Raw genomic sequence first — 24658 nt, forward strand, 5'->3', positions numbered from 1 at the left:
TCATGAAGGAAATCTAGGATGACTGGTATGCCCGGGGAAAGTGGATCAAATTTTTTACGTCTGCACCACAGAACAAAGGCCTTCCACGAAGTATTATAAATCCTCCTGGTGGAGGGTCGTCTAGCCTCTAACATGGTGTCCACAACCTCAGAGGAATAACCCTCTCTTAGGAGGGACTGCCGCTCAATTTCCACGCGGTTAAGCGCAGCCATTGAGGGTCTGGGTGAAAAAGGGGACCCTGATGTAGCAGATCCGGGGATACCGGAAGTTCCCATGGAGGCTGAATGGATAATTCTCGTAGGCTCGGGAACCAAGGTCTCCTTGGCCAAAAGGGAGCAACGAGAATGACCGTGGCTCCTTCCCTTCTTATCCTTCTTATGACCCTCGGAAGAATGGGAAAGGGAGGAAACGAAAAGAGAGTTTCCTTGGGCCAGGGGGAGATGAGGGCGTCCATGTTCTCTGCCTCTGGATGAAAATACCGAGTCAGGAATCTGGGGAGGAGATGATTGCTCCCCGAGGCAAAGAGGTCCACTGAGGGATGACCGAACCTCTGAATGATCTGAAGGAACACTGACCTGTTGAGGGACCATTCTCCCTCGTCCAGGACTTGCCGACTCAGCCAATCGGCTTGGGAGTTGAGGATCCCTGACACGTGTTCGGCTGTCAGGGATAACAGGTTCGATTCGGCCCAGGAAAGAATGAGCACTGCTTCCTGGTGTAGTCTGGAAGACCTCGAACCCCCCTGTTTGTTGATGTAAGCTTTGGCTGATGTGTTGTCCGTTCGGACTAAGACATGCCTTAGATGTATGATATGTTTGAAGTGTTTCAGTGCGAGCCGGATTGCTCGGAGTTCCAGCAGATTTATGTGTAATTTTCTCTCGCTCATGGACCAAGTCCCCTGAGTTCTGAGATTTTGGCAAGTGGCTCCCCACCCTTCCAGACTTGCGTCCGTGTAAATTTGTATCTGATTTTCTATCACAAAATGTATGCCCCTGTTCAAATGGGAGGTCCTGCACCACCAGAGAAGTGATTGCCTGAACGGCCAGGGGAGGGGAATGGATTTGTCCCTGCTCCGAATGATGAAGTCCTGATGGGGTAGCAGGAGATTCTGAAGAGGTCTGAAGTGAAACCTGGCCCATGGTACCGAGCTGAGACAGGCTACCATTTTTCCCAATAACTTGGCCAGGTTCATTATCCGGCCATGACTGTATCTGATCGTGGTCTGGACCATTGACTGGATCTTGACCACCTTGTCTTGAGGTAGAATCACCAAGTTCTTGTGGGTGTCCAAGATGACGCCCAGGTGTTCCAGTCTTTGAGACGGGACCAGGTGACTTTTCTCTGTATTTATGAGGAATCCGTGGTAAGAGAGAACCTGGATTACTCTGGACGTGTGGGTCACGGCTTGATCTCTGGAAGGTGAGCAAATTAGAAGATCGTCTAGATATGGAAATAGGGTAATCCCTTCCAGACGGAGTAGCGCCACCAGCGTCACCAGGATCTTGGTGAATACGCGGGGGGCGGAGGAGAGCCCGAATGGGAGGGCCCTGAACTGATAGTGAGCGTTTGAGTAGCAGAACCTGAGATATTTTCTGTGGGTCTGGTGAATTGGTATATGTAAGTAGGCCTCCTTCAGATCTAAAGAGGTCATGAAGTGGCCTATCTGGAGGGCTTCCAGGATGGATTGGACTGTTTCCATTCGGAACTTCCTGTACCTGACCCTCCTGTTTAGATGTTTGAGGTCTAAGATAGCCCTCCAGTCCCCATTTTTCTTGGGGACTGTAAAGAAAATCGAATAGACCCCTTTGCCCTGATCCGGGAATGGGACAGGTTCTATAGCTTGAATGCTTAGGAGGTGGGAGATAGCCTCCAGGGTTCTCTGGTGTTTCTGCTTTTGTAGGGACCTTGGGGAATGTACAAATTTCTCGATTGGGATACGTGTGAATTCTATCAGGTACCCTGTGGACAATACCTGAGAGACCCAGGCATCCGTGTAGGATGGGTCCCACCTGGTGTGAAAGTGAAGGAGTCTGCCCCCTACCTCCATAAGACTGGCGTCACTGCTTGGAATTCTTGGAGAGTTTGTCTCCCCTGCTGCCGGAGAATTGTTGATGTCCTTGGAAGGGACGAAAATTCCTGGAGCCTCCTCTGCGAAAGGAAGACCTGTTGCCACCGTTCCAGGAACCCCTGCGGTTGTCCGGTCTATAAGGAGCCAATGTGTGAGAGGATCTAAAGTTTGGAAAGGAGGATGAAGGTTTCCCATCCTTCTTAAAGGACTTTGGGAGGACCTTCTTCTTATCTTTATTCTCGACTAGAATTTTATCCAGCCTGTCCCCAAATAGCTTCCCCCCCACAAAGGGATAGGACATGGTTAGAGTCTTGGTCTTCACTTCATTTTGCCAAGGACGAACCCACAAGGCTCTCCTAATTGCGATGTTGGAGGAGACAGCCCTGGCTGCGAATGACATAGCGTCAAGAGACGCGTCTGCCATGAAGGCCGAAGCCTTCAGAAGCCTGGTGAGGCCCTCTGATAATTTACGATTGTCACCAGTATACAATTGGATTATCTTTCTAAGCCACACAATAGATGCCCTAGCCATGATAGAAGTAGCCGCGGAGGCCTGAATTGCCAGCGTGGAGGCTTCATGCACCTTTTTGGACAGGGTCTCTGTTTTCCTGTCTAAAGGATCTCTTATATTCCCCATCCCATCCTCAGAAGGAAGATCAGGGGAGTGAAGGGCCGCAACTGGGGCGTCAATAATAGGGAGCTGGAACAGATTCATAGCTTGGGGAACCATAGTATAAAGTTTCTTGATATTAGCTGAGAATTGCCTGTTGGCCAGGGGTTTGTCAAATTCGGCCTGCACCTGGTTCTCAAAGAACTCAGGGAAGGGAATCTCCCAAACGCGAGGTTTAGTGCTAGGAAAAAATTCCTTGGTGCCCTTCTTTCTTGATTTTGGTTTGGGATCTGTAGTAGGATCGGGGTCCTCATTGAGGTCTAATGCTACCAGTGCCTTGTTCAACAGGCCCTGAAAGTCCTCTGCCAAGAAGAGGCGAGGGTGTTGTTCTTCTAGCAGGATGGGATTATCCTCATCGGAGTCTACTTCTCCATCCTCTTTGCTTTCTGGGTCAGATACTACTGAAACCAGATCTTCCATAGGCTGTAGGGGCTGTTGGCCGGATTGAGACTTTAGGGCTGCCTTAGTGCGCCAACGTGATGGCTGCCCTGTCGGATTGCCCTGGGCCTGAAGAATGGGATCAGAAATAACATTGGAAGGGCCCGGTTCACCCGCCTGAATAAGTGGGGCAATGGACTGACTCAGGGCATTCATCATCTGGGCTTGTCTATCCAGTACACCATTAAATAAGGCTAACATTTCCCTTCTAGAAATAGGAGCATCGTGCTCCGATTGGAGTACATTACCCCCCTGCGATCCGAGTGGATTTCCTTCCCATGGTGAGCTCCTGAGGCCTCGGGAACACCTGGGGCCTCCTCTGGAAACTCGGCCTCATCGGCGCCATTTTGAGGCGGCTCGTCCGAGCGCGCCTTCTTTGGAGCCGTCGGTCCTCCCGTTCCGCGCGCGGTGGAACCGCCGTTCCGGCCGCCGGGCGCCTCCTTGCGCCTCCGCCCTGTCGATGCGACGAGGGCTAGGTCATGGTCCTCCTCGGACAGGAGGTCCGAGTCGGAGTCCCTCCTGCCGTCCGCCATCTTGCCCAGCCGAGCGAAGTGGGGGGGGGCGAGAATTGAGGGAGCGGGCAAAGACACGGAGAGGGAGGGAGGATTGCGTTCGCAATCGGGAGCAACACCGGGGAAGGACGAACAACGGAGGATAGGATCGAAGACGGAGGGCAGAACGTACAGGGAAACACAGAAAGAAATTTTCTAACGCAAGCGGAGTTCTCTGACCAAGCTGCCACCCTAAACGAGGCAGGACGGAAACTGGCTTTCCCGCCCAGGGAGACAGGAAATGAGTGAAAAAATTTATTTAGTCCTGCCTCCCTGGGCACGTGATGGTAAAACCCGCGTTTGTCAAGATGCCCTTCCACCCAGAACTGAGAAGAGTTGGTTTTTATACCCCGCTTTTTGCTACCTCAAGGAGTCTCAAAGGGGCTTACAATCACAATCCCTTCCTCTCCCCACAACAGGCACATTGTGAGGTAGGTGGGGCTGAGAGAGTTCAGAGAGAACTATAACTGGCCCAAGGTCGGCCAGCAGGCTTCATGTGGAGGAACTGGGAATCAAACCCAGTTCTCCAGATTAGAGTCCGCCGATCTTAACCACTACACCACGCTGGCTGAATAATCTTTGGACAATAGTGTATCTTAAACAGAAAACTATCTTTAAATAGATTTTTCCACAAAAAACATATTTTTAAAAAAAATCCAATTTAAATTTTAAAAATTGATTTTTATCCACCCTGTATGGGGCAGAAAAGTCCAAACCAGAGAATAATTTTAAGAGTTTCAGAAAACTGTTTTATAGCCTCATCATAATTGGAGAGGCCAGGATTTGTGTCATAGCTGCTTCAGAGCAAAGTAAATAAGTACCAGGATTGCCAAACAGATTCCCTTCTGACAGATCTGCAAGAGAAGGCCTCAGACAGTCACAACCTACCTTTCTGCCTCATATATTCAGGCTCATCTAGAGATCTGAGATGAGAGGGGAAAAGAACCTGGAGGACATGTTTCCACTTCTGGATGCTCAAGAGGGGCTCATGTCAACATTTATTGGCAGTCACAGAGCCACAGATCCTTTACCACCAACTAGAAGGCCAGACAAGATGCAACAAGAAGAAAAACTGGATATATGTTTATTTAGACAGTCCAGATGGGGTGTGAGCTCCCAATGGGCTCATCTTATAAAGAGGCCTAGAAATCCAGCTGCAGGCCTATTTCTTCTCTCTTCTGTTTTCTAATTCCTTGAATACATTTGTGAAATGCGTACCTGCAGACACACTGAAGGGAGGTTGTAAGATGGCCTCCATGGTTTCTTCCAGCTCACAAAAAGGATTTTCTCCAAAGATTAATGTATAAAGTGTGATTCCAAGTGACCACATCTCCAGTTCTGGTCCTCGATACCTACAGTAGAATACGTAGTTCAAGAGGCAAGCCTATAACTATATTTGCAAGGAAGTCAAGCAAAACGGGAACACAGATCAAAATGAAGTCACATTTAAAAACACACACCCCAAATTAGGATTTGTGCTTAATAAGAGATTCCTCCTTCTCATGACTCAACAACGCTAGCTTTGGTGGCTTCCCCCACCCTTCTGAAGCTTCGGACACAGTAGGAGGATCAAAAACAGTGTTGGGGGAGTGGTGTGTGCTGACATGTCTGCCAACAGTCAGGGAGAACTCTGGAATAGTAGTAAGAACTCAAAAAAGTAGTAAGAAAGGTGAAACCCCTCTGACTGATCACTAAGGAAACACTGTCTTTGCCCCCTTTTAACTACTAGGGATCCTACAAGCCCTGCCCTCAGCTGAATCCATGACTGTTGGAAAGGTGTAAAGAGTTTTACATTAAAAATTATACATACGGATTGCCTGACAGCACTTCTGGAGAGCAGTACTCAATCGTCCCACAAAATGTATAGAACAGCTTGTCTGGTTCTAGGTAGGCAGCCGAGCCAAAGTCTACCAGCTTAATCGTGAAATCTTCAGCAATGATGATGTTCTCGTCCTTGATATCCCTGTGAAGGATACTCGTGCATCGTAGATAGCCCACTGCAGACACCAGCTGACACACAGACAGGACCAAGGATCAGAACGTGCACCACTACAGACAATATATGTAGTTTCTAATTATAACCTGAAAATACATTACTATTCCTGGCTTTCGGCCCTGAAATGGCATTTATTTGTTTAAGGAAGGAAGGTGTATAGCATCTCTGAAGCACTACTTCTACAGTCACTTGGCAAAATACAAAGAAATATGTACCGTCCTAAATCCCACTGTGATAAGTGGGATTTCGGCAAGTCTGACTTTCTGTGGATAACAGTCACTGTTATGCCACTCTGTCAGGAAGTTTACTAGTTCACCTCTCTTGCTAGAGTCTTTTCATTAAGTTTAAAATTCATATCCAGAGAATTCTATGGTGGAAACGAAACATTTGCTATTAGGTATAACACAAAAAGGCTAACACAATTTTAGATGTTATTAGAAGACCTAGGTTTATCCAAGATATAGGAAGAAATAATATCACAGTATTTGGTTTTGGCTACTAGCATGTCCAAAGACAAAAGACAGTGAGTGTTGAACTGTCTTCTCAGTTTACGTAGGACTATCAAATATATCTTCCTTATTGTAACTACTGTCATTTTATATTATTTATCCATTTGTTTTTTTAATGAAAGTAAAGCCAATGCTTCCAAGATTTCCTGTGCTAGGCTCTGTTTGCAGGTAGACCACATGGTGGAGATTAGGCTCCTAGGAGCATGCAGTTCTTTCTAGCCTGACCCAGCCAGGTGTCCATGCCTATAAAAACCTTAGTAGCATTGCCAATTACTAATGAGAATGCCTTTATACATACCATTAAAAAGTTAACAAAATCTAAAAATAAGGCATTCAAATACACACTTCCTATAATGAATGGTGCAAGATCTTAAAAAGTCAGACTAGGCACAACATTTATAGTGCAATCCTATGCAAAGTTACTCCAGTTTAAGCCCACTGAAATTAATGGGCTTGAGCAGAGTAACTCTCTTTAGGATTGTACTGTTAGTTTGGTAACTTGAAGCTCTTTTGTTCAAGCTATTTCAAAATGGTGTTGGCTGCATGCCCCATTGGAACAAAGGGCTAGTCAGTAAGAAAAACTAAAGCCCTGCTTGCCATAAGCACACCCATACCTTCCTGGAATTCTCCTCACAGTTTGTTTTCTAAAACAGCAGCTCTCTGAGGTCTGTGGATCCTTAAGGAGTGTGACAATACTCTGGGGTTGGGGAGGTCCTGAGGAATGCCTTTAGGATGGTGCAGCCCATCCCTGCCACAGTAGACAAAAGCAGGACATGCCAATCTCCAGCTTGCAGCATGTCATTCCTTTATTTCCAGAAGCTGCCCTTACTCACTGCGTGGGATATCCCACCAGTGGTAGAGAAGTGACAGCCAGGGGAGGAAAGCCAGAAACCTTCAGGAGGGAAAGCCCCACCCCTGGATTTTTAAAGGAAAAATAGGAACATTTGGAAAGCACTGAAAAATGCTGCCACTTCTTCCCAGCATGATTCATTCTACAATAGTCATAATTAAATTGAGCACATGACTCCAGAAACACCTGATTCCTTAAAAAAAAAAAAAGTATTAATCTTGAATATTCATAGGTAATCCATCTGTACCACATAGACGTAGAGGAAAATGGGGGTTTTGCCCACAGCTTGATGTGCAAAGCTTTTGTTTGAATACCATTTAAAAAAAATGTGTGGGAGATCTTGAACACGAATCTCCCATATAACATGTTTAGGGTCCCAGAAAGAAGGGAAGGGCAGCCATGAAGGAGCTAGAAAAGATTCTTAAGTGTAAGGATGTGTCACTGGCTACCAAGATCAGGTTAATTCATGCCATCGTATTCCCTATTACTATGTATGGGTGTGAGAGCTGGACAATGAAGAAAGCTGATAGGAAGAAAGTAGGTTCTTTTGAAATGTGGTGTTGGAGGAGAGAGTTACGAATACCCTGGACCGCCAAAAAAACAAATCAGTGGGTTTTAGATCAAATCAAGCCTGAACTGACCCTAGAAGCTAAAATGACTAAACTGAGGCTGTCGTACTTTGGACATATTATGAGAAGACAAGAGTCACTGGAAAAGACAATCATGCTAGGAAAAGTTGAAGGCAGCAGGAAAAGAGGAAGACCCAAAAAGAGATGGATTGACTCTATAAAGGAAGCCACAGCCCTCAATTTGCAAGAGCTGAGCAAGGCTGTTAAGGATAGGACACTTTGGAGGACATTGATTCATAGGGTCGCCATGAGTCGGAAACGACTTGACGGCACTTAACACACACAGGGTCCCAGGTGTAAGAAAGAAGCTATCATAACAGCCGGGCTGGCTCAAAGGGCATGCTGGCCTTGAGAGGTTCACGCCCTAGGGAATTACAGCTGGGATGGTATTGGGAACAGCTGAAACTAATGAGGCCCATGATGTGAAAGAGGGAGGGTTTTTCCACAGAAGAGGGATGCTTTCTGGGCTACAGGAACTGGCAGTAAGACCATACGCAATCAGTTTTGTTTTGTGAGTAGTTAGCACGGTCAACTTTAGCTTGTTGCCAAAGGAAGGGGTAAGGCAGTTTCTAGCTCAGGCAGTTCTGAACTGAATAACTGTGCCTCAAAGATACTTGTGTCCCTAGCTGGCAACAAATTTTTAATAGGGGCCATATTTTTGACTATGCAAGTAATGGAGGCCAATACTGTTGGCCTCGCCCGCTAACTTATACTCATACAAGCCAAGACGTAGGTCCTTAAGCCATTTCTTCCAGTGTGGAGAGAACAGGGAATTAACAGAGCACTTCCCTTTGGAATCTTTGCTGCCCAGTGGTAATTTCTGGAGTCTTGGGCACAGGAGGGAACAGGTTAAGTACTTAAGGTACAATTCACCCAAGCCTTACTTGCTGTTCACAAGATGGGAGTGGGGGGTGGAATCAAGACTCCTTTGCTTGCAGTCACCTTGGATGAGCCACATACTTGTATGTGTGTGCACACTGGGGGTGGGGGGAGTTGTCACCAGATTAGGGATTATACTGGGGACCGGAATGAAAGCATTTTGGGAGTCATATTTGATCCAAAGTTGCCAACTAGGTTACCCAGACTTATTTTTGTCCTAATTCTTTCATGCTATCCATAGAGTAAAATTGTCTTTGAAATTAGTAAAATGCTTTTAAAGAAAAAAACATTTCATAGGACAGTTTTTTGGCGCCCCCCCCCCAAAATTTCCATCAAAAAAATGGGGGGGGGAGTCTGCAGGGAAAAGTCGTCCCTCTCCTCACCACATTTTCATTTGGTTTCCCCCCCCCTGAACTTTCACATCTCTATTGCTGAATCAAATCAAATCAAGATGAGCACTCTTTGCAAGAACTCCAGCAACAACCAGATTCTGGGTGGCTCATTAGCCAGTGGGCCACTGGTGGACCATGGTATACCTTCTGCCCACCCCTAACCACATTTGGTACGTGTGGAAAAACAGTCATTCATTTCAGGAGGCAAAAATGTCTATTATAATGAGGCTGTTTACCTCCATTAAAAATGGTACTTTGGAAAAAAATATCTGAAGTACTTTTTATATGATAAACTTTGGTGATAAAAAGTAAAATTGTTAGAATTCACTAGGTAACCTCTCCCAGGCTCTCAAGTGAGAGAACATCAATATATGACTCTCAACATGGTGGAATCTGTAAATACTTAAGACTGGAACCATGAACAGATAAAGACAGCTCTTTCTAAAAATCCGAGGTAAGCCCCAGGTTTCTAGAAAAATCTGAAATATAAAAACAAATACATTGAGGGGTTAACCCTCCCCCCCCCAATAATGGAAGCAGAGCCAGTACCCTTAAGAAAGGAGATCCTAGTGGCTATTGTGGAAGTTGCTAAGCAACCACAACAGTATTGCCACTGTCCAAGCTTTGGTTTCAGTCAGTAAAAGGGAGGGGGAAGGGCAGGGCCTTTTCCAGGGCTGTTTTGGCCTTTAAAGGAAGACTCATCAGGATTGGCAGCAAGCACTCTCCAACTTGCTACCGTCCAACTTGCTGACTCACCCTGGCCCAGTTGTTGGGGAGAAAGATGCGGTATAAATGAAGTAACTAAATAATAAATATAGCTGAAGATGGGATGCAGATAAAAGGTAGGTTGGTTGGTGGTGGGTAGGAGAGAAGGAAGCAGTGAAATATGAGGATATGGGGGCTGCCAGGAGGACGGAAAGAGGAAATATATGAGGAAGGGGATACTGGATCCCCACCATCCAACTGGGCCTGGCCCAATGGCTGGCATTGTGTGACTGGGCCAGTTTTCCTGGGTAGCGGCTGCCAGGAAGAGGGAAAGCTGAAGAGGCGGGGTAGATAAAAGTATCTTGATTGGTGGGGTGGGAAGGAGAGACAGACACAGGAAAAGGGAAGAGTTTATGGGGACTTTCAGGAAAGGGAAACAGCATATAGTATAGTGGGGGATGGAATGAGATGACACCCCACAGGTCCTGACAAATGCCCCATTTGTATTTTATTTTATCAGCCAACTTTTCCTTCCAATATTATCAACTAACCCATTGCATGATCGTTTCTTTGCAGATTTCACTTTGGTCAGGTCTTACCTGTCTGAATATGTAACTTGCCAAAGGTTCATCCATATTGGGCTGGTTATCAATGAAAGTGAAGAGATCCAGACCTGGCCCGTGCTTCTCCATCACTAGCTGGAAGAACTGCTGGTTCTCAAATACATCTAGCACCTGACGAAAAAAACCATGATTCTCAAAAAAGTTTTTTCACAAAAATTATATATCACGGCTTCAAAAAGAAATGTCCATCCTCTTAACCTAGTCCTACATTTTAATAGAACTACTATAGTTTGTCCACAAGATCCTTAGGGATTGTTGTATCAGCAAGATAGTTCAACAGGACACATTAAGAAGTGGACTTTATTGCTGACAAATGCCTATAGTAGATCAATGGCAAAGACTGAGTCTTCCCATTATACTTCTATTATCTAACATTAAATTAATTAAGCTACATCTTAATAGCTGTGCATTTGCATGCTGAATGAACTATACCTTAATAATACTGGGGTGCTGCAGCTTTACCAGGATCATAATTTCTTGAGTTACTCTCCCCAACTCAGGATCATCTACCCAGCAGTTATCTAACACTTTCTCCTTCCAAATGAACTTCACAACAACCTGGGAATCAGACAAAGGGATACAAATCCAAAGAAGAAAACAAAGGTGGGGAGAAGGAAGGAAACAGTGCCATCTTAAACAGGGTTATACTCTTCTAAGTCCATTGACTTCAATGGATTTAGAAGGACATAACTGCTGATTGCACTGTAAGCAACATATTTCTTTTAAGAACACTTACTGACATTAAAATCTGAGCGGCTGGATTTCAAAATGCATATTTGACAGTCCAACTATGTCCATGTGTGTTTTTGTTATAAAAAATGGTTTTATGTTATGTCTTATGCTGCTGTTTTAATGTAATTATGATTTTATGCAGTTTTGAAGGCGTTTTAATCATGCTTTAATTGCTATTAATATTTATCGTGAGCTGCTTTGAAACTTGTGCTATATATGCTGTATGTTTCATAAAATAAACCAGAAAATGCTGTGAAAAAGGTCAACTAGTGCTTTATGTTAATATATTTTGAAGAACTCTGCAAAAAGTACACAATACAAAAATCATTGCCAGGTAACTTACTTTGACAAAATCATCTATTCCATGCATATACCTATCTGAACTGATATAAATAAAGCCAAGGATTCTGGATAACTACAACTATAATAGTTAAGATGTGAGTCCTTACAGACCAACAAGATTTTCAGGGTAAAAGCTTTCAAGAGTTAACACTCCCTTCATCAGATACAATGAAAAATCTGAAAATACTTTAATTAAACAAATAAAGGGACTATCAATTGATGATTCTGTTCACCAGAGAACAAGTTTTGCTCTTTCACCTCCTTGTGATCCTTTTTGCATCTGGCTGACCAGACAAAGCCAAAAGCTCCTCTGCCGATGAGACCAAGCGTGTCGTATTTCTTTCCATACTTTCCCTCACAAGCCTTCAGCCTTTCTAACTCTTCAGTTCTTCGTGAATTCTCAAACAAGGGTGTTGTTTTGATCAACTGCAGCAGAAAGGAACAGTCAGAAACACACTACAAACTCTGTGTGAGATTACAATACATTTATAATCTAAAGAACCAGAGGCGCATTGAAAATTAAGTTACGGAAAGGTGGATGCCACTGGCCCCATTTATATACTCTGTGGTTTTGGTCTGAACTTGGATCCAATAGAGCATTTCCGCAGACAATGTCTCCCCATGGAGTGTGACCTTCCCACCTCTCCTCTCCTGCTATAGCTCAAAATGCTCCCCAAAACACTGCTCCTGGAAAATGAGAAGTCTGAGGGAGCATTTTGGGCTACAGTGGAAGGGGGAAGTCATGCTCCACAGGAGGAAATTGTTCTGACAGTGGAAAAGCTATTTGGGATACAAGCTTAAGCCTCATGTTCTAATTCATTCCAGATTGTGCAACCTCTCTCCACCAAAAAAAACCCCTGCAACATTGGTTGCACTCTTATTTGCTCATAAACCTTGGCCTGAACAGGTAGAAGTCCAGGAAATACCCCAGTATACTTACTTCTACTAAGCTGAGTGCAGACACATCAGCTAAGGTCTGGGAAGAACTAGCCAAACTGGAAAGAAGCATCTGTGTCTTGGCTGCTGCTTGTTTCTGGCTCTGGAAATGGTCTCTCATAACCCAAATACAGAAAAGAGCAGAAGGGTCCTGCAGTTCCACACGCTTGACTTCAAAGATTATAGCTGCAAAATATAAAGCCCATCAAGAAAGCACTCTGATACCCACACAACGGTAGTATTAGGATTGGACAAGGGCCAGGGAAATTTCACACCTTATTCCCAGGATGAAATTCTGAAATCCACATACACAGTTCCCTGGATAGGATTTTAATATCAAAGCTGATAAGTTTTATTTGGTCAAGTTCTAAACATAATCAACAGGGGTTTAATTACTAACAAATGAAACAAATGACTATTGGAAGAAAGGCCAATAACACTGGCATTGTATAGCTGGAACACCACTACACAGAAGGCTGGAGCAAATGGCTTCCTTTCCTAATCCTAAATTCAGACTGTTTTCTCTTTGCTACTATTTTTCATTCCAATTCTGGGTAGAAGATTCTTGTCTGAGCTGATTCTTATCTTTTTCAAGACCTTTATTGGCATACAATACAATAAATGATCCATACAAATGATGAATAGCTATAGGGAAATAAGGAATATTGGACACCATCAATCATTAACCTTATCCAATCTGTTTTTGATTACTGAACTTAAAAAAACAGCTACTTTTTCAGTTATTTCGGTTGACAAGTCATTAAGAAGACAATAAACTTTCAGGGCCTCTGACTTTCCTGACATATTAGTTAAAATAGGATCAAGTAGATTGTAACAAATAACATCAAACTGAGGACAATAAAGAAGGATATGGGAAACCGACTCAATTGAATTTGAGTTGCAGGGACATAGCCTCGCCGAATGTCTGGTTTGGTTATATCTTCCAAAGGTAACAGCTGACGGGACAGCATTGCACCTAGCAAGTGCAAACGCTCTACGCATTTGCAGGGCATCTAGGGCAGACAAATAAGGAGCCAGTCGACCGGTAGTTAGGGGAATTTCAAAACTCAAAGGGGAGCAAAAATTTTTGGCAAGGCTATCAAGGGTTTGTAATTCAATGTCCAGAATTCTACGTTTAACCATTTGATATGCACTTAAGAAGGGAAGTGTAAACAGAGAATCAATGGAAAGACCCATTAGATTTTACCCATTATACTAATTTACCAATTAGAGATGTTGAATTCAGACAGCATATGATGTAAAAAGCTCCTGGGATCGGCTTGGAAGTGTATCCGCAGCCAATACTTGATTGACATAAGCCAGGCTCTTGTTTCTACCATGGCAAGGCCAGTTTCTAAGCATAGGGCTGCATAAGGGACACAACATGGGAAACTCATGATTTTTCAAACAAACTTGGATTGTACCCTTTCAACACAAATATCAAAGGCATCAATCCATACTGGAATGGCATAGAATAATTGTGGAATTACTTTGGCCATAAAAACTTTCAACGCAGTTGGAACAAATTGATTACCCCTGCTGAAAAAAAGCGTGAGATAGCCAGTGCACTAGTGGTGGCAATATTAACTGCTGATTTACGATGACGTGACCAAGACATATTATAGGCAAAATAGAGGCCTAGGTATTTGAATTGCTTTACCTGCTCTATTTCTTTTCCCGCAAATATCCATTTTTGGATTTTGCAGGACTTGGCAAATACTAGTATTTTGGATTTCTCATAATTCAGTTGTAGTTTATTAGTAGAGAAATAATTTAGGCATCTATTCATCAAATGTCTGAGGCACACCCTTGTGCGAGAAAGTAATGCTGCATCATCCGCGTAAAGTGGATACATGGGTGGTGCCAGGTTTAGGGGAATGACAGTCTTCTAATGCTAAGAAAAGAGCTAAATCGTTAAGAAAGAGATTAAATAAAAAAGGGGCAAGAATACATCCTTGCTTGACTCCTTTGGTAAAGGGGATTTTAGGTGTTATTTCTCCTGAGATTGGACATTTGATTTGGCAGATAGTAAAAGAGTATAGTGAGACAATTTAAATAACCTCTTGTCCATACCCAACTGACGCAGTTTTGCCCACAATAGTTCTCTGTCAATTGAGTCAAATGCACCTTTGAGATCAAGAAAGGCTGTGTAAAGTTTAATTTCCCAGATTTAGTATACTTTTCAGCCAAGTGCGCTAAGGTAAGATTCTTATCTTTCTGCAGGTTTCATGTATTTTTTTTTCAATCATAGGTGGGTAAGAATGCGTTCATTTAAAAGCATTATAGGGAGAGAACTAACCATTGCTTTGAACTTACCAAGTCGGGAACCATCTCTATGGTAGCAGTTACCAGTATAGCTGCCTTCCAAAACATCACATTTCAAAGTATTTGTTGGGGACTGCACAGCTTCAAGTTTTACAGGTGTTGATGTTACCTGTTCCATGCTCTGCTGCTTTAATAGCGTGAATTCTTCTTGGGAACAAACATCATTCAGTGAAGGTCTTTCCACCTGATCCCCCACGCTTGTGGCAGCCTTTTCAACCTCTGAAGTACAGCATCTAAGTATATCCTTGTTAGACTGCACTGGATGCTTGGAAGAGATTAAGCTCTTCCAACAGTTTGATGGAGAACCACCACTCATAAGGAACTGTATCTGATCATGAGCAAATGATTCTTCTGCTTGGTCCGGGGACAGGCTGAAGTTTTCCTCTTTAACCGAGCATGTCTTCTTTGGTTCTGTGGAAGCAGAGGAGTCTGAATTCACCTGTACATGACTCCTCAGTGCCAGTTCTGTCAGGCCACAGCACACTGCAGCTACATCATCACCCACACTGTTGCCAACTGCACTTGCCAATGAAGAGACACCATCAACGCCTTGTGTTGCTGCAGGAACAAAATGGCTATTGGTCCTATCATTAGGCAGAAAGGCTGTATTTTCTATGGCAATATTTCCAAAGTCTGGACTTTGTGTGTGTGGCAGGTCATCTGTTTCTCCCAGGTTTCGTTCAGGACTTGATACAGTTCTACGCATCACCTCATCCAGTGCGGGAGCCCGAAATGACGTGTGCACAGTGTCACAAGGCAGACTGACCTCAGGTCCTAAATCTCCATCATCTAACCGATGTCCAACAGTCTGACTACACATGGCAGACTTCTCTCCTCTCTTGTTCACCACATGAAACTCTGTAGTGCTACTAGAACTATGTGTATCCAAAATATCATCATTTTCTTCCTGAACTAGGTGAGGAGCACTGCTGACACGATTGCTATCTAGTTCTTTAGATTTCTCTTGATTTAATACGTGCGGTTCTGAATACAACTGTTTTGCAAGATGTAGTTCAGCCTGCTGTGCAACATTAGGCCCTACATATTTTGTCTTAGTGAATCCATCAACATGTGGACTCTCAGAAGGAAATACTTCACCACAGGCAGGCGTATCACTGATAGGCGTGTAGTCTGTTCTGTGAAAGAAAACATTTAATAGCTATGTTGCTTCCCCCCTGTTTTGTTACCAACACCCCTGTTTTGTTACCAAGACCTATCACATTCTTTAAGCCCAGGAGATGAGGATTTTCTTCACTTTCCAACTTTCTCTTGAAGGAAACATGCGAAAACCCAAACAATGGCTCTTTTAGAAGGCTTATCAAAACATTTTTATTCTGTCAAGCCTTCATGCCTTACTGTGTTACAACAGTATGTCTGAAAGTCCAACTGTTTTAGCAATGCAAAAATATATCATTTATAACTAAGTTAGCATATAACATTGTATTATGAATTGCAAAAGTATAAATGCTTTAGTTTTCTACAAGCAAAATTGTAAGCATACCATGTGTGAGAGTGCGTGTGTGTGTGTGTGTGAGAGAGAGAGAGAGAGAGAGAGACCTAAAACACTTTCTAACTTTGACCTGCATGTACAACCTACCCATCCAGTGGTCTGGAGGCCTCTGGGGGAGACGACATAACAGAAGACAAGCTAGCCACGCTTTCCTTCGTCGCACAGGGCCCCTCGCCATCACTTCTTGATAATTCCTGCTGCTGTTCTTCCCTGGGTAACAAAGCCACATCTCCAGCAATCAACAGGCTGGTGCCTGAGACAAAGAAAACAGCAGTCAGCCATGCACTAAAACAATCTAAGGGATACCTCACATGTTAAAATGTTAAAGGATACATGGTTTCCTACGCCACTTTTAATGTGGGAGCTTAAAATATTACAGTTTGGCAAATACACAAGTTCTATAACCTTTATCTGCTTAATCTGCCACGAATGAAGCAGGCCTAATACAATCATCACAGTTAGCTGAAATTATGGTTCTCAAGTCTGATGCAGGCCTCTCTAAGATGTGGGCAACCGTTAAAAGAAGCACAAGCTCCTCTGCAAGAATATTATTCAGACTGGGACATAAGATGAAAGTTCCACAGCTTGTATGGGTATATAGGACAAAACCCTCCCTTATGCTCTCAGCCTTTTTTAACCAACTGAGCAACACATCGTTGCTTTGCGTCTATTAACTATGGGAAACTCAACTAACATTTTAAGTGAGACTAGTAGGGTTATTTTTAGACAGATTGGTGAAGGAGCTGCACATCCAGAGAATGCACTCAGATGAACTCTTGTACCATATGACTCAAAAACCAAAGGACCAATACATGCGGAACTTGTTTGTTTTATATATTTACAGCAACTCAAGAGACTGACAAAAAACGTACATCTCTTAAGTTCTACATTTTGCCTTAAACACTGTGATGCTAATGGGGAACAGTTCCTGATATCAAAGTTCACCAGTTGACAAGGAAAGCTAAGTTTCAGATACACATTCTTTCATCAAGTGAAAAGCATTTCGCGTGGTGTAACAGTTTTAAGATTACACCCTGTTTGTTTGTTTTTTGCAGTTAGGTATGCCAGAGAAAAGTGAAAGCAATAGAAACAAAGCTTCCATCAAAGGAGAGGATGTGTAATGACATGTAATTTCCAAGTCAACAGCATTCTACATGTAAACCAATCAGAAGACATCTTTTTTATGCTCTACCCATTCCAAAGTAAAAGTACCTTCAGTTTCCACTGTGCTACAGGCATCCACCTGGGTTCCACTAAATTCACCAGAGCTCACATTTTCTGCATCTGCACCATCTTCAAGAGATGGCAATGGCAAAGAAGACTCATCAACTCTGTCCATGTACTTATAAAAACCCGGAATCAGGAATGTGATGTTCTAGAATACAAAAAACAACATTACAAAAACCCATCCCCTTCTTTTTGCAATGTGGTGATACAACACCAATACGACCTGTGATGGAGTAGAAACAGCAACTGAATTGCTTTTTTCAAAAAGGTGTGCGTATTGGACTTTGTTCAATATGTAGAAATGCATCACCGTTGTAAAACGCAGTTGGCTTATGAAAGCTCCAAAGTGAGCTTCTCCTATCCTCTGGCAGAAGGAAGCTAAATATTTCTGGCAACCTAATTAAATTTAAGCTAATTCCTAGCCAAGATGCCCAGCCTCTTGATCAGCTGCCCCCCTCCTTAGCACTCAGATGAGGAATGGACATTCGTTCTAAAACTTATGATACATTAAGCCTAAAAAATAACTCCTCTTTATTTCACAGAGGTATTGCCCAAGAGAAAGAAATAAAATTTTACCTTTCCCAGCAATTCTCTTTTTTCATAGCCAAACAGCATTAAAGAAAATGCATTGTTGATTCCATTAATTGTACCATCTGCCTGAACTGTTATCAGGCCGCTGATAGTGGTAAACACCCAGACAGTAGCAGAGAAAGAACACTCCATGGAGAAGGCTGTTGTGTGGTCTTCTGCATTTTCAGATTCAAGTACTGGCACAGGGTCATCTAGTACCGAAGTAGCCTTTTCAGGAGGAAAGTTCACCTTCAGCTTCAGGCTTAGAGGAAACGTCGTACCCTCCCTTGCTCTGCCCACAGACCTCTGAATCTTGAAATTCTGAAAGAAGCAGTTCTCAGTCACATGACACATTACAACTCTGTGCTCACTCAGATGAGATACAGTCACATTGACAGCACAATCAGCACAATCAGAATTCAGACTAAATTGCTCAGGATGGTTACTAAGACCCACGTCAGAGCAATGTAGCAGTAAGCCCATATGGTGTCCAGCCAATGCTACATGCATATAAACCCAACACAAATGGGGCTGCACCAGAATACCAGCCACACCCTGCCCCCAGTGTAATGTTGCATTGGCAAAAATACTGAAGGATGTAGACTTGGGAGCGAAAAACACTCTCCCCACACTCTTCAGTGCCTACAACAGCCATGACCCAACTTAGGATACCAACTATATCTACGAACAGTTACAGCTCTCTAAGCACCATATAAACCCAGTTAGGGCATCCATATCTTAAATGATAGATTTCACAGCATGGGGCCCTATCTCTCTAGCCTCACGAGATGCACCGAACACATGGCAGGAGCTTTGGTGATGAACACTCTAGAGCACTGGTTCCCAACAGGTGGTCCACGGACCACCAGGGGTCCGCGAGAACGAAACCAGGGGTCTGCGAAACAAAGTTATAAAGTAAACCCATAATAAAATAATATTTAGGCGGGTGCGCGCGGATTGTGTGATCCCTCATGCTGAGCGAGCGTGTGAAGGAAGGAAGGGAGCAGAGGGGATCCGGGCGCTGCCGGTGCGCGTTGCGTGAGCGCCAAAAGACAGCGGCGGAGTCCGACGCCCGGTTGGCGGGTCGGCGGCGAGCAGCATGCGGGTGGCGGCGGCGCCACGGGCGCACATGGTGAGTGGCTTCTGGGCGCCCGGGGGCTCTGGTGAGAGACCCGCCGCCTGTTGAGCGGGACAGGGGGCGAAGGGGGAGGGCGGCTGTCCCATCAGAGCAAAAATGCACCCCTAGGTCCTACCCCAGCTCCTGGGCTCCTTTCGGTGGGAGGCACTGTGAGTGCGTCGGTCTCCCGGGGCAGGAGCGCCGCCTCTCTTCTCCTCCTCCTCCTGGGAGCCTTTCTCTGCTCCTCTGTTTTGAACTGTTGCATGGTAGGGCATGAATATCTCCCCCCCCCCCCGTAGGGATTTGTACTTGGGAATCGTGTTTATGGCAGACAATAAGAAAATATTTTTTATTTTTTTTAATCAAAGGGCGGCGTTGGTTGCAGCCGCTCATAAAACAAAACAGTACATTAAAAGGTTGTGAAAACCCTTTTTTCCAGCTGTGTGGTAAAAGGTGTTAATGTTGTAAAAACCTGGTATGCGGTGAAGAGGATTCAAACAAGAGGCATCAAGTGTCCAAAAAATCTTGCAGCTTAAAAAGAAGAAATGCATTTCCATATTAATGAAAGTAGCCCCGTGTAGCTCTGTACGTGTAGCTCTGAGCAACAGTATTAGCCCCAGAATTGCCCAGCTTATAAAAAGGATGCAAGCTCAAAAATCACATTGATTTTCAATTAAAAGTTCTCTATTATAACAAATATATTCAAATAGTATTCTAAGTTTAATGTTTAACTAACAGTTATGATTAAAGTTTATTTTTCAAATTCTCTGAATTTTTATTTTGAACCTTGGGGTCCCTGCACTGAACAAAAAAGTCCTAGTGGTCCCTGGTCAAAAAAAGGTTGGGAACCACTGCTCCAGAGAAAAGGCACATAGACACTAAATTGGTTCCCCAACTCCAACTGGGGATGCAGAAACAATGTGCCCCATACAGGTAAGCAAGGGAGGGGCATCCCTTGATTGAAACTCTGCCTGCTGCAAATGACTCCCCCGGCAATGCATACTAACTCCCCCCCCCACAATTCTTCTTCCTCTCAACAGTTGCTAGCAGTGTCTCCTACACAGGAAACCCGGAGAAGGTACATACCGTGCAAAAGTGTGCCCCTCTGGAGATATGCTGACCGAACATCATTGTGACATCAGTGTGATAATATCATGCCAGTATAACCCCTAATTCAGTATAACCTCACATGCCCTGACCTGGGCGGCCCAGGCTGGCCTGATCTTGTCAGATCTCAGAAGCTAAGCAGGTTTGGCCCTGGTTAGTACTTGCATGGGAGACAACCAAGGAAAACGGGGGTTGCAACAGAGAGACAGCAATGGCAAACCACCTCTGAACATCTCTTGCCTTGAAAACCCTACCGAGTTGCCATAGGTCAGCTGCCACTTGACAGCACTTTCCACCACCACATAAATCCACGTGCAAGTCATTGGAAATAATGGACTATTGCTTAATGCTAGGACAGGCATTGGAGCTACAGGGGAGGGCAGTAGAGAGTTAATATAAAGACAGATAGGATGCTCCCTGGCTTTTCCTTTTATGTAAAGAACCTCTATTTCTTTTCTAAAGTAATAACCCTGAGTGTGAACTTATTCCTCAAGCAGCCAAACTTTAGAATTCCGCTGTGCATAGACCCAACTCTTCTTTCACAAGTGGGCGAACATGGACCGCCATCCGCTCCAACCACTGCAAGCACTCGCCAAATACTCATGACATATTTTACCTTGCAAGACCAGAATCTCATGTTTGAGCCCATTTGCTATTTATTGTTACTGATACCCCTCATTATTTTCCTTATCTCATTTCTGGCTCTTTCTAGGCAGCTCTCTGACATGGAGAGAGGCCAGGATGGACCCAAGTCACAGGCACTGCCACCCATCTCCTGAGTATACAAAATGGCAAACAGCTGCAGTGATCAATGTGCATCTAACTGCTCTGTTGTGGAGTTGCCAACTCTTTTTCTAACCTGGCTCATGCAGTCTTGCAAGATACTTACCAGAGAGTTGTTTGACCAGCACAATTACAGCTATCATGGAAAGGCAGCTATAGGAACAGCTCTACCTGCAATGCTGCTGTCAATACAGTTTCAAAGGCACAGGAGCCTTCAGAGAAGACCACCCCATTCATCTGGCTTGTATTCCATTCTTGATGATGTTCAATAAATGTTTGGAATGTTTCACATCTGTGCCAGTTGTAATGGGGTATGGTAAACAGTAAAATACGCCTGACCTCTGCTTGTTACCAGTCTCAGAGCCTTCAGCATGAGGTTCACACTGAGAGAGGGCTGCATGGGTCTATGCGCTGGTATCTGGGGCTTAGGAAACTTCCAGTAAATAGAGTTAATTGTCAATGTCCATGCAATCAGTTAGCTGCCATTTGATTGCAGGTTTCAAATTATTATCACAAAGCTAGAGTCACTCACAAGAGTCAGCCTACACAAAGTTAGCACTTATATACCATTAAAAACAACAAATGGATGAGCAATTCACCGCATGGTACCTTAGGGATTTTCTTGCCAGGAGGAGGAATTTGTATAGAAGGAATCAGATCTGTGATGTAATGACCAATCACATCTTCCGGTGATGAGTAGCCATGGAGATGAGCAAAAAGGGAGTCACATGAAGTTATCTCTCCCTTAAATGGGAGATTCACAAATTAGTTTCTTGTTGTAATTGCAGATTACTGCATTTCACAATATCAGTTTGACAAGATAAAATGGCTGAAATACACACAAAGGAACAACAGCAATCCTGATAACTAATTCAGCAGATGAGGCATAATGAAATGCCACTATGACAGGCATGACTTCCACACAGATCTCTCATTCCCCACCCAACACCCAGCTGATCCTCATATATAATTATCTTTCATAAGCGTGAGTGGAGACCTCATTAAACTTTGCAACCACTTCAACAAAAGCTCCATAACTAACTTGTAATGACTGCAACAGTGTGGCAAACTCCTATGGTGTAAAATAATTTATTTCAAACAATGCCAGTGCTTCAGAGTACTTACAGAACGATATTATTCAAGTAAAATGGCTCATATAAAATCCACTAAGCATTTGTTTGGCATGTATGTTTTGCCATTGAAGTTAGCTAGCATGATCCTTCATGTGTGCAAAGGACCAAACAGGTTTCAAGAAACCTTGGTTCACTCATATGAATTTGTCACTTAATTGCTCAAATTACACGAACATTCAACTATAACAATTAACTGAATACTCACTTTGCTTGTGAAGCAAACAAAGGCAGCAAGCCTTTCAACTGGCTCCAGAACAACCACACAGTACCGACTGCCATCAGTTTTTATTCTTCCCATCCATACAGAGACTGGGATCTTTTCGTTGCTACATGAAATAACATCTACCTATTGATAAAACACACTATTAACTTTCTGCCTGGCAGAGCTGAGAACTGAATCTGTGCAATGACTGACTTTCAGTGCCAATTTCTGTATGTGTTTTCATTTGTGAAACTTTATAGCGTGGAAAGCAGAGTCCCGTTCAGACATATGTATTGGTAATTCCCTGTGGAGTTTGCACCACTTGTCAATTAAAGTTGTGCAGAACTATTCCAGGGCTAATCTCAGGGATAAACTCAGCCACTTGAGTGTTACGAAATTCCACATATATATACTGAGAACTCAAAGAGCCATAGGTGACTATCACATACAGAACTCCCAGGAAGACCACAAACCAAATATAACAAATAATATTTTACGCTTGTATGGCACCTTTTGAGCTTTAAAAGTACTTTGCATATATTAACTCACTAATTGTTAAAACAGCCCTGTAAAATAAACCCCAGGCGTTTTTATTCCTATAACACAGGCAAGGAGCAGAGCTCAAGGGAATAGTGGCTTGCCTAAGGCTATTTTAGTGTGTCTGTGGCAAAGATTAAATCTGACCTCACTCAGGCTTTTAGCCATTACAAGGCACATGGTATCACGCAGGACTGCACCAGAAGAATTTTGGAAGCTCCCTAGAAATAAAATCCTCACAAAGAGTTCACCTCCTAGATCCCTAGGTAAGTACATCAAAGCAAAAAAAGTTCACTATTCGTTCCCAATTAAGGCAGTCAACTTTTCAACCGGCTACTGTAGCTGCACTGCGCCTTGAATAAAATTAATCTGCAGCATTTAGCATTCCTATGCTGTAAAAAAGTTTCAACTGACAAGCCACAGTTCAAGCTGCTGCTATATGTTTTGCAGTCCAAACCCTTTTTTCCTTTGGTCCAGCACTTTTTTATTATTTAAAATATCTTTTACAGAAAAGAAAATCCTATATATAATACAATTTGGAAAGGAAAATTCAATAGTACATGAAATATTAAAAACTAATTATCAGATTCAATGTCCTGAATACAAGGCAACCATACGGTGTCTAATTCATTTATACATTTACCTTTCAGTAAATAATTTAATTAGAAAATATGTTTCCTTAATTTTTTGAGTCCATTCCCAGATGTCTGGAGATGCTTCCTTTTTTTAGCATCTAGCATAGAGAATTCCAGCTATAGTAATCATGTGCAGTATATGACCTGGTGTCCAACTTTTTTTTCTAATCAGTTGGCAATCTTAAATCCTGGAAAGGAATCCCTAAGGAACTAAAATCTTGCTTCAGATAACCAAGGAATGCCAAGAATTAAAAACATCATGCCTACACTGTACTATTGAAAAGATAGAAGGAGCTGGCAATTTCACTCTAGGCGTGATCAATATACAGTCAAACTAGTCTTGTAAAATATATGAAAAGTTTCCATTTATCTTGACCACTGTTCCTGTTTCCTTAGGAAGGCCAGCTTCATTCCTTAAGAGCAAAAACCTCAGACAGACCCTAAGACTACTTTAACACACAGTTAACAGAAATCCAGTGGCACCTTAACAAGTAATGAAGTTTATTCCTGCATATTTTTGTAAGTCAGTCCTCACTTCATCAGGTGCATATGGAATGCAAAAGTAGTTTATAGAGACATTTATAACTAAAATAATATTGGGGGGGGGAGGTTAACTGTAACAGAGACAGACTAGCTATAAATTATACAGGTGAGTCCCTATGTAAGAGAATGGAATGGATGTGGCTGTCACACATAGTGAACGATGAGAAAGGTCACAGATTCCAGCATGGAGAGCAGCTACAAAAAGACAGAAGATGGGCAGAAGGGGATAAACCACGCCCAGCAGTCAGAATGAAAATGCACGTAGTTCATTAACCACAGCTTGAAATTCGTTCTACCCCCAAATTTATCAACTAGTTTTCCAGTTGTAACTAAAAGTTCAATATCCTATTCATGTATATACCTGCTATGTCTTTGGCTAGAGCCACTAAATATAATATCTTTAGTATATGTGTTACATGTTTAAAGAAACAGTCATGCTAGACTCCTAAAAAGCAGGACATTCTAAAATATTTCCACACTGGAGCAAGAACACCTTTAAATTGATATAACTAGGATTCCCGTAACAGCTCCTTCACTTATTTTGTGGCTATTCACCACTGGTATTAACAGCATTATAAAATGCAGGACACTTATACAGAAATGGTAGCATGCATATATCTAACAAAAACAGTTATTCCAATATTTCACA

General features: G+C 43.2%; 1 protein-coding gene across 1 annotated transcript in view; it reads right to left on the reverse strand.

Annotated features, from left to right (window-relative positions):
* Window positions 1–24658, reverse strand: part of PASK (PAS domain containing serine/threonine kinase) — a 31585-nt gene that overhangs the window by 3312 nt on the left and 3615 nt on the right. The window contains 13 exon segments of the mRNA XM_056849862.1: window positions 4946–5079; window positions 5538–5737; window positions 10287–10421; window positions 10743–10868; window positions 11643–11810; window positions 12325–12506; window positions 14637–15471; window positions 15688–15804; window positions 16239–16408; window positions 17368–17530; window positions 17959–18273; window positions 21569–21703; window positions 22298–22438. Coding sequence (XP_056705840.1) covers window positions 4946–5079; window positions 5538–5737; window positions 10287–10421; window positions 10743–10868; window positions 11643–11810; window positions 12325–12506; window positions 14637–15471; window positions 15688–15804; window positions 16239–16408; window positions 17368–17530; window positions 17959–18273; window positions 21569–21703; window positions 22298–22438 — 2821 coding nt within the window.

This window comes from Euleptes europaea, chromosome 5 (assembly GCF_029931775.1).
Source record: "Euleptes europaea isolate rEulEur1 chromosome 5, rEulEur1.hap1, whole genome shotgun sequence".
Classification (NCBI taxonomy): domain Eukaryota; kingdom Metazoa; phylum Chordata; class Lepidosauria; order Squamata; family Sphaerodactylidae; genus Euleptes; species Euleptes europaea.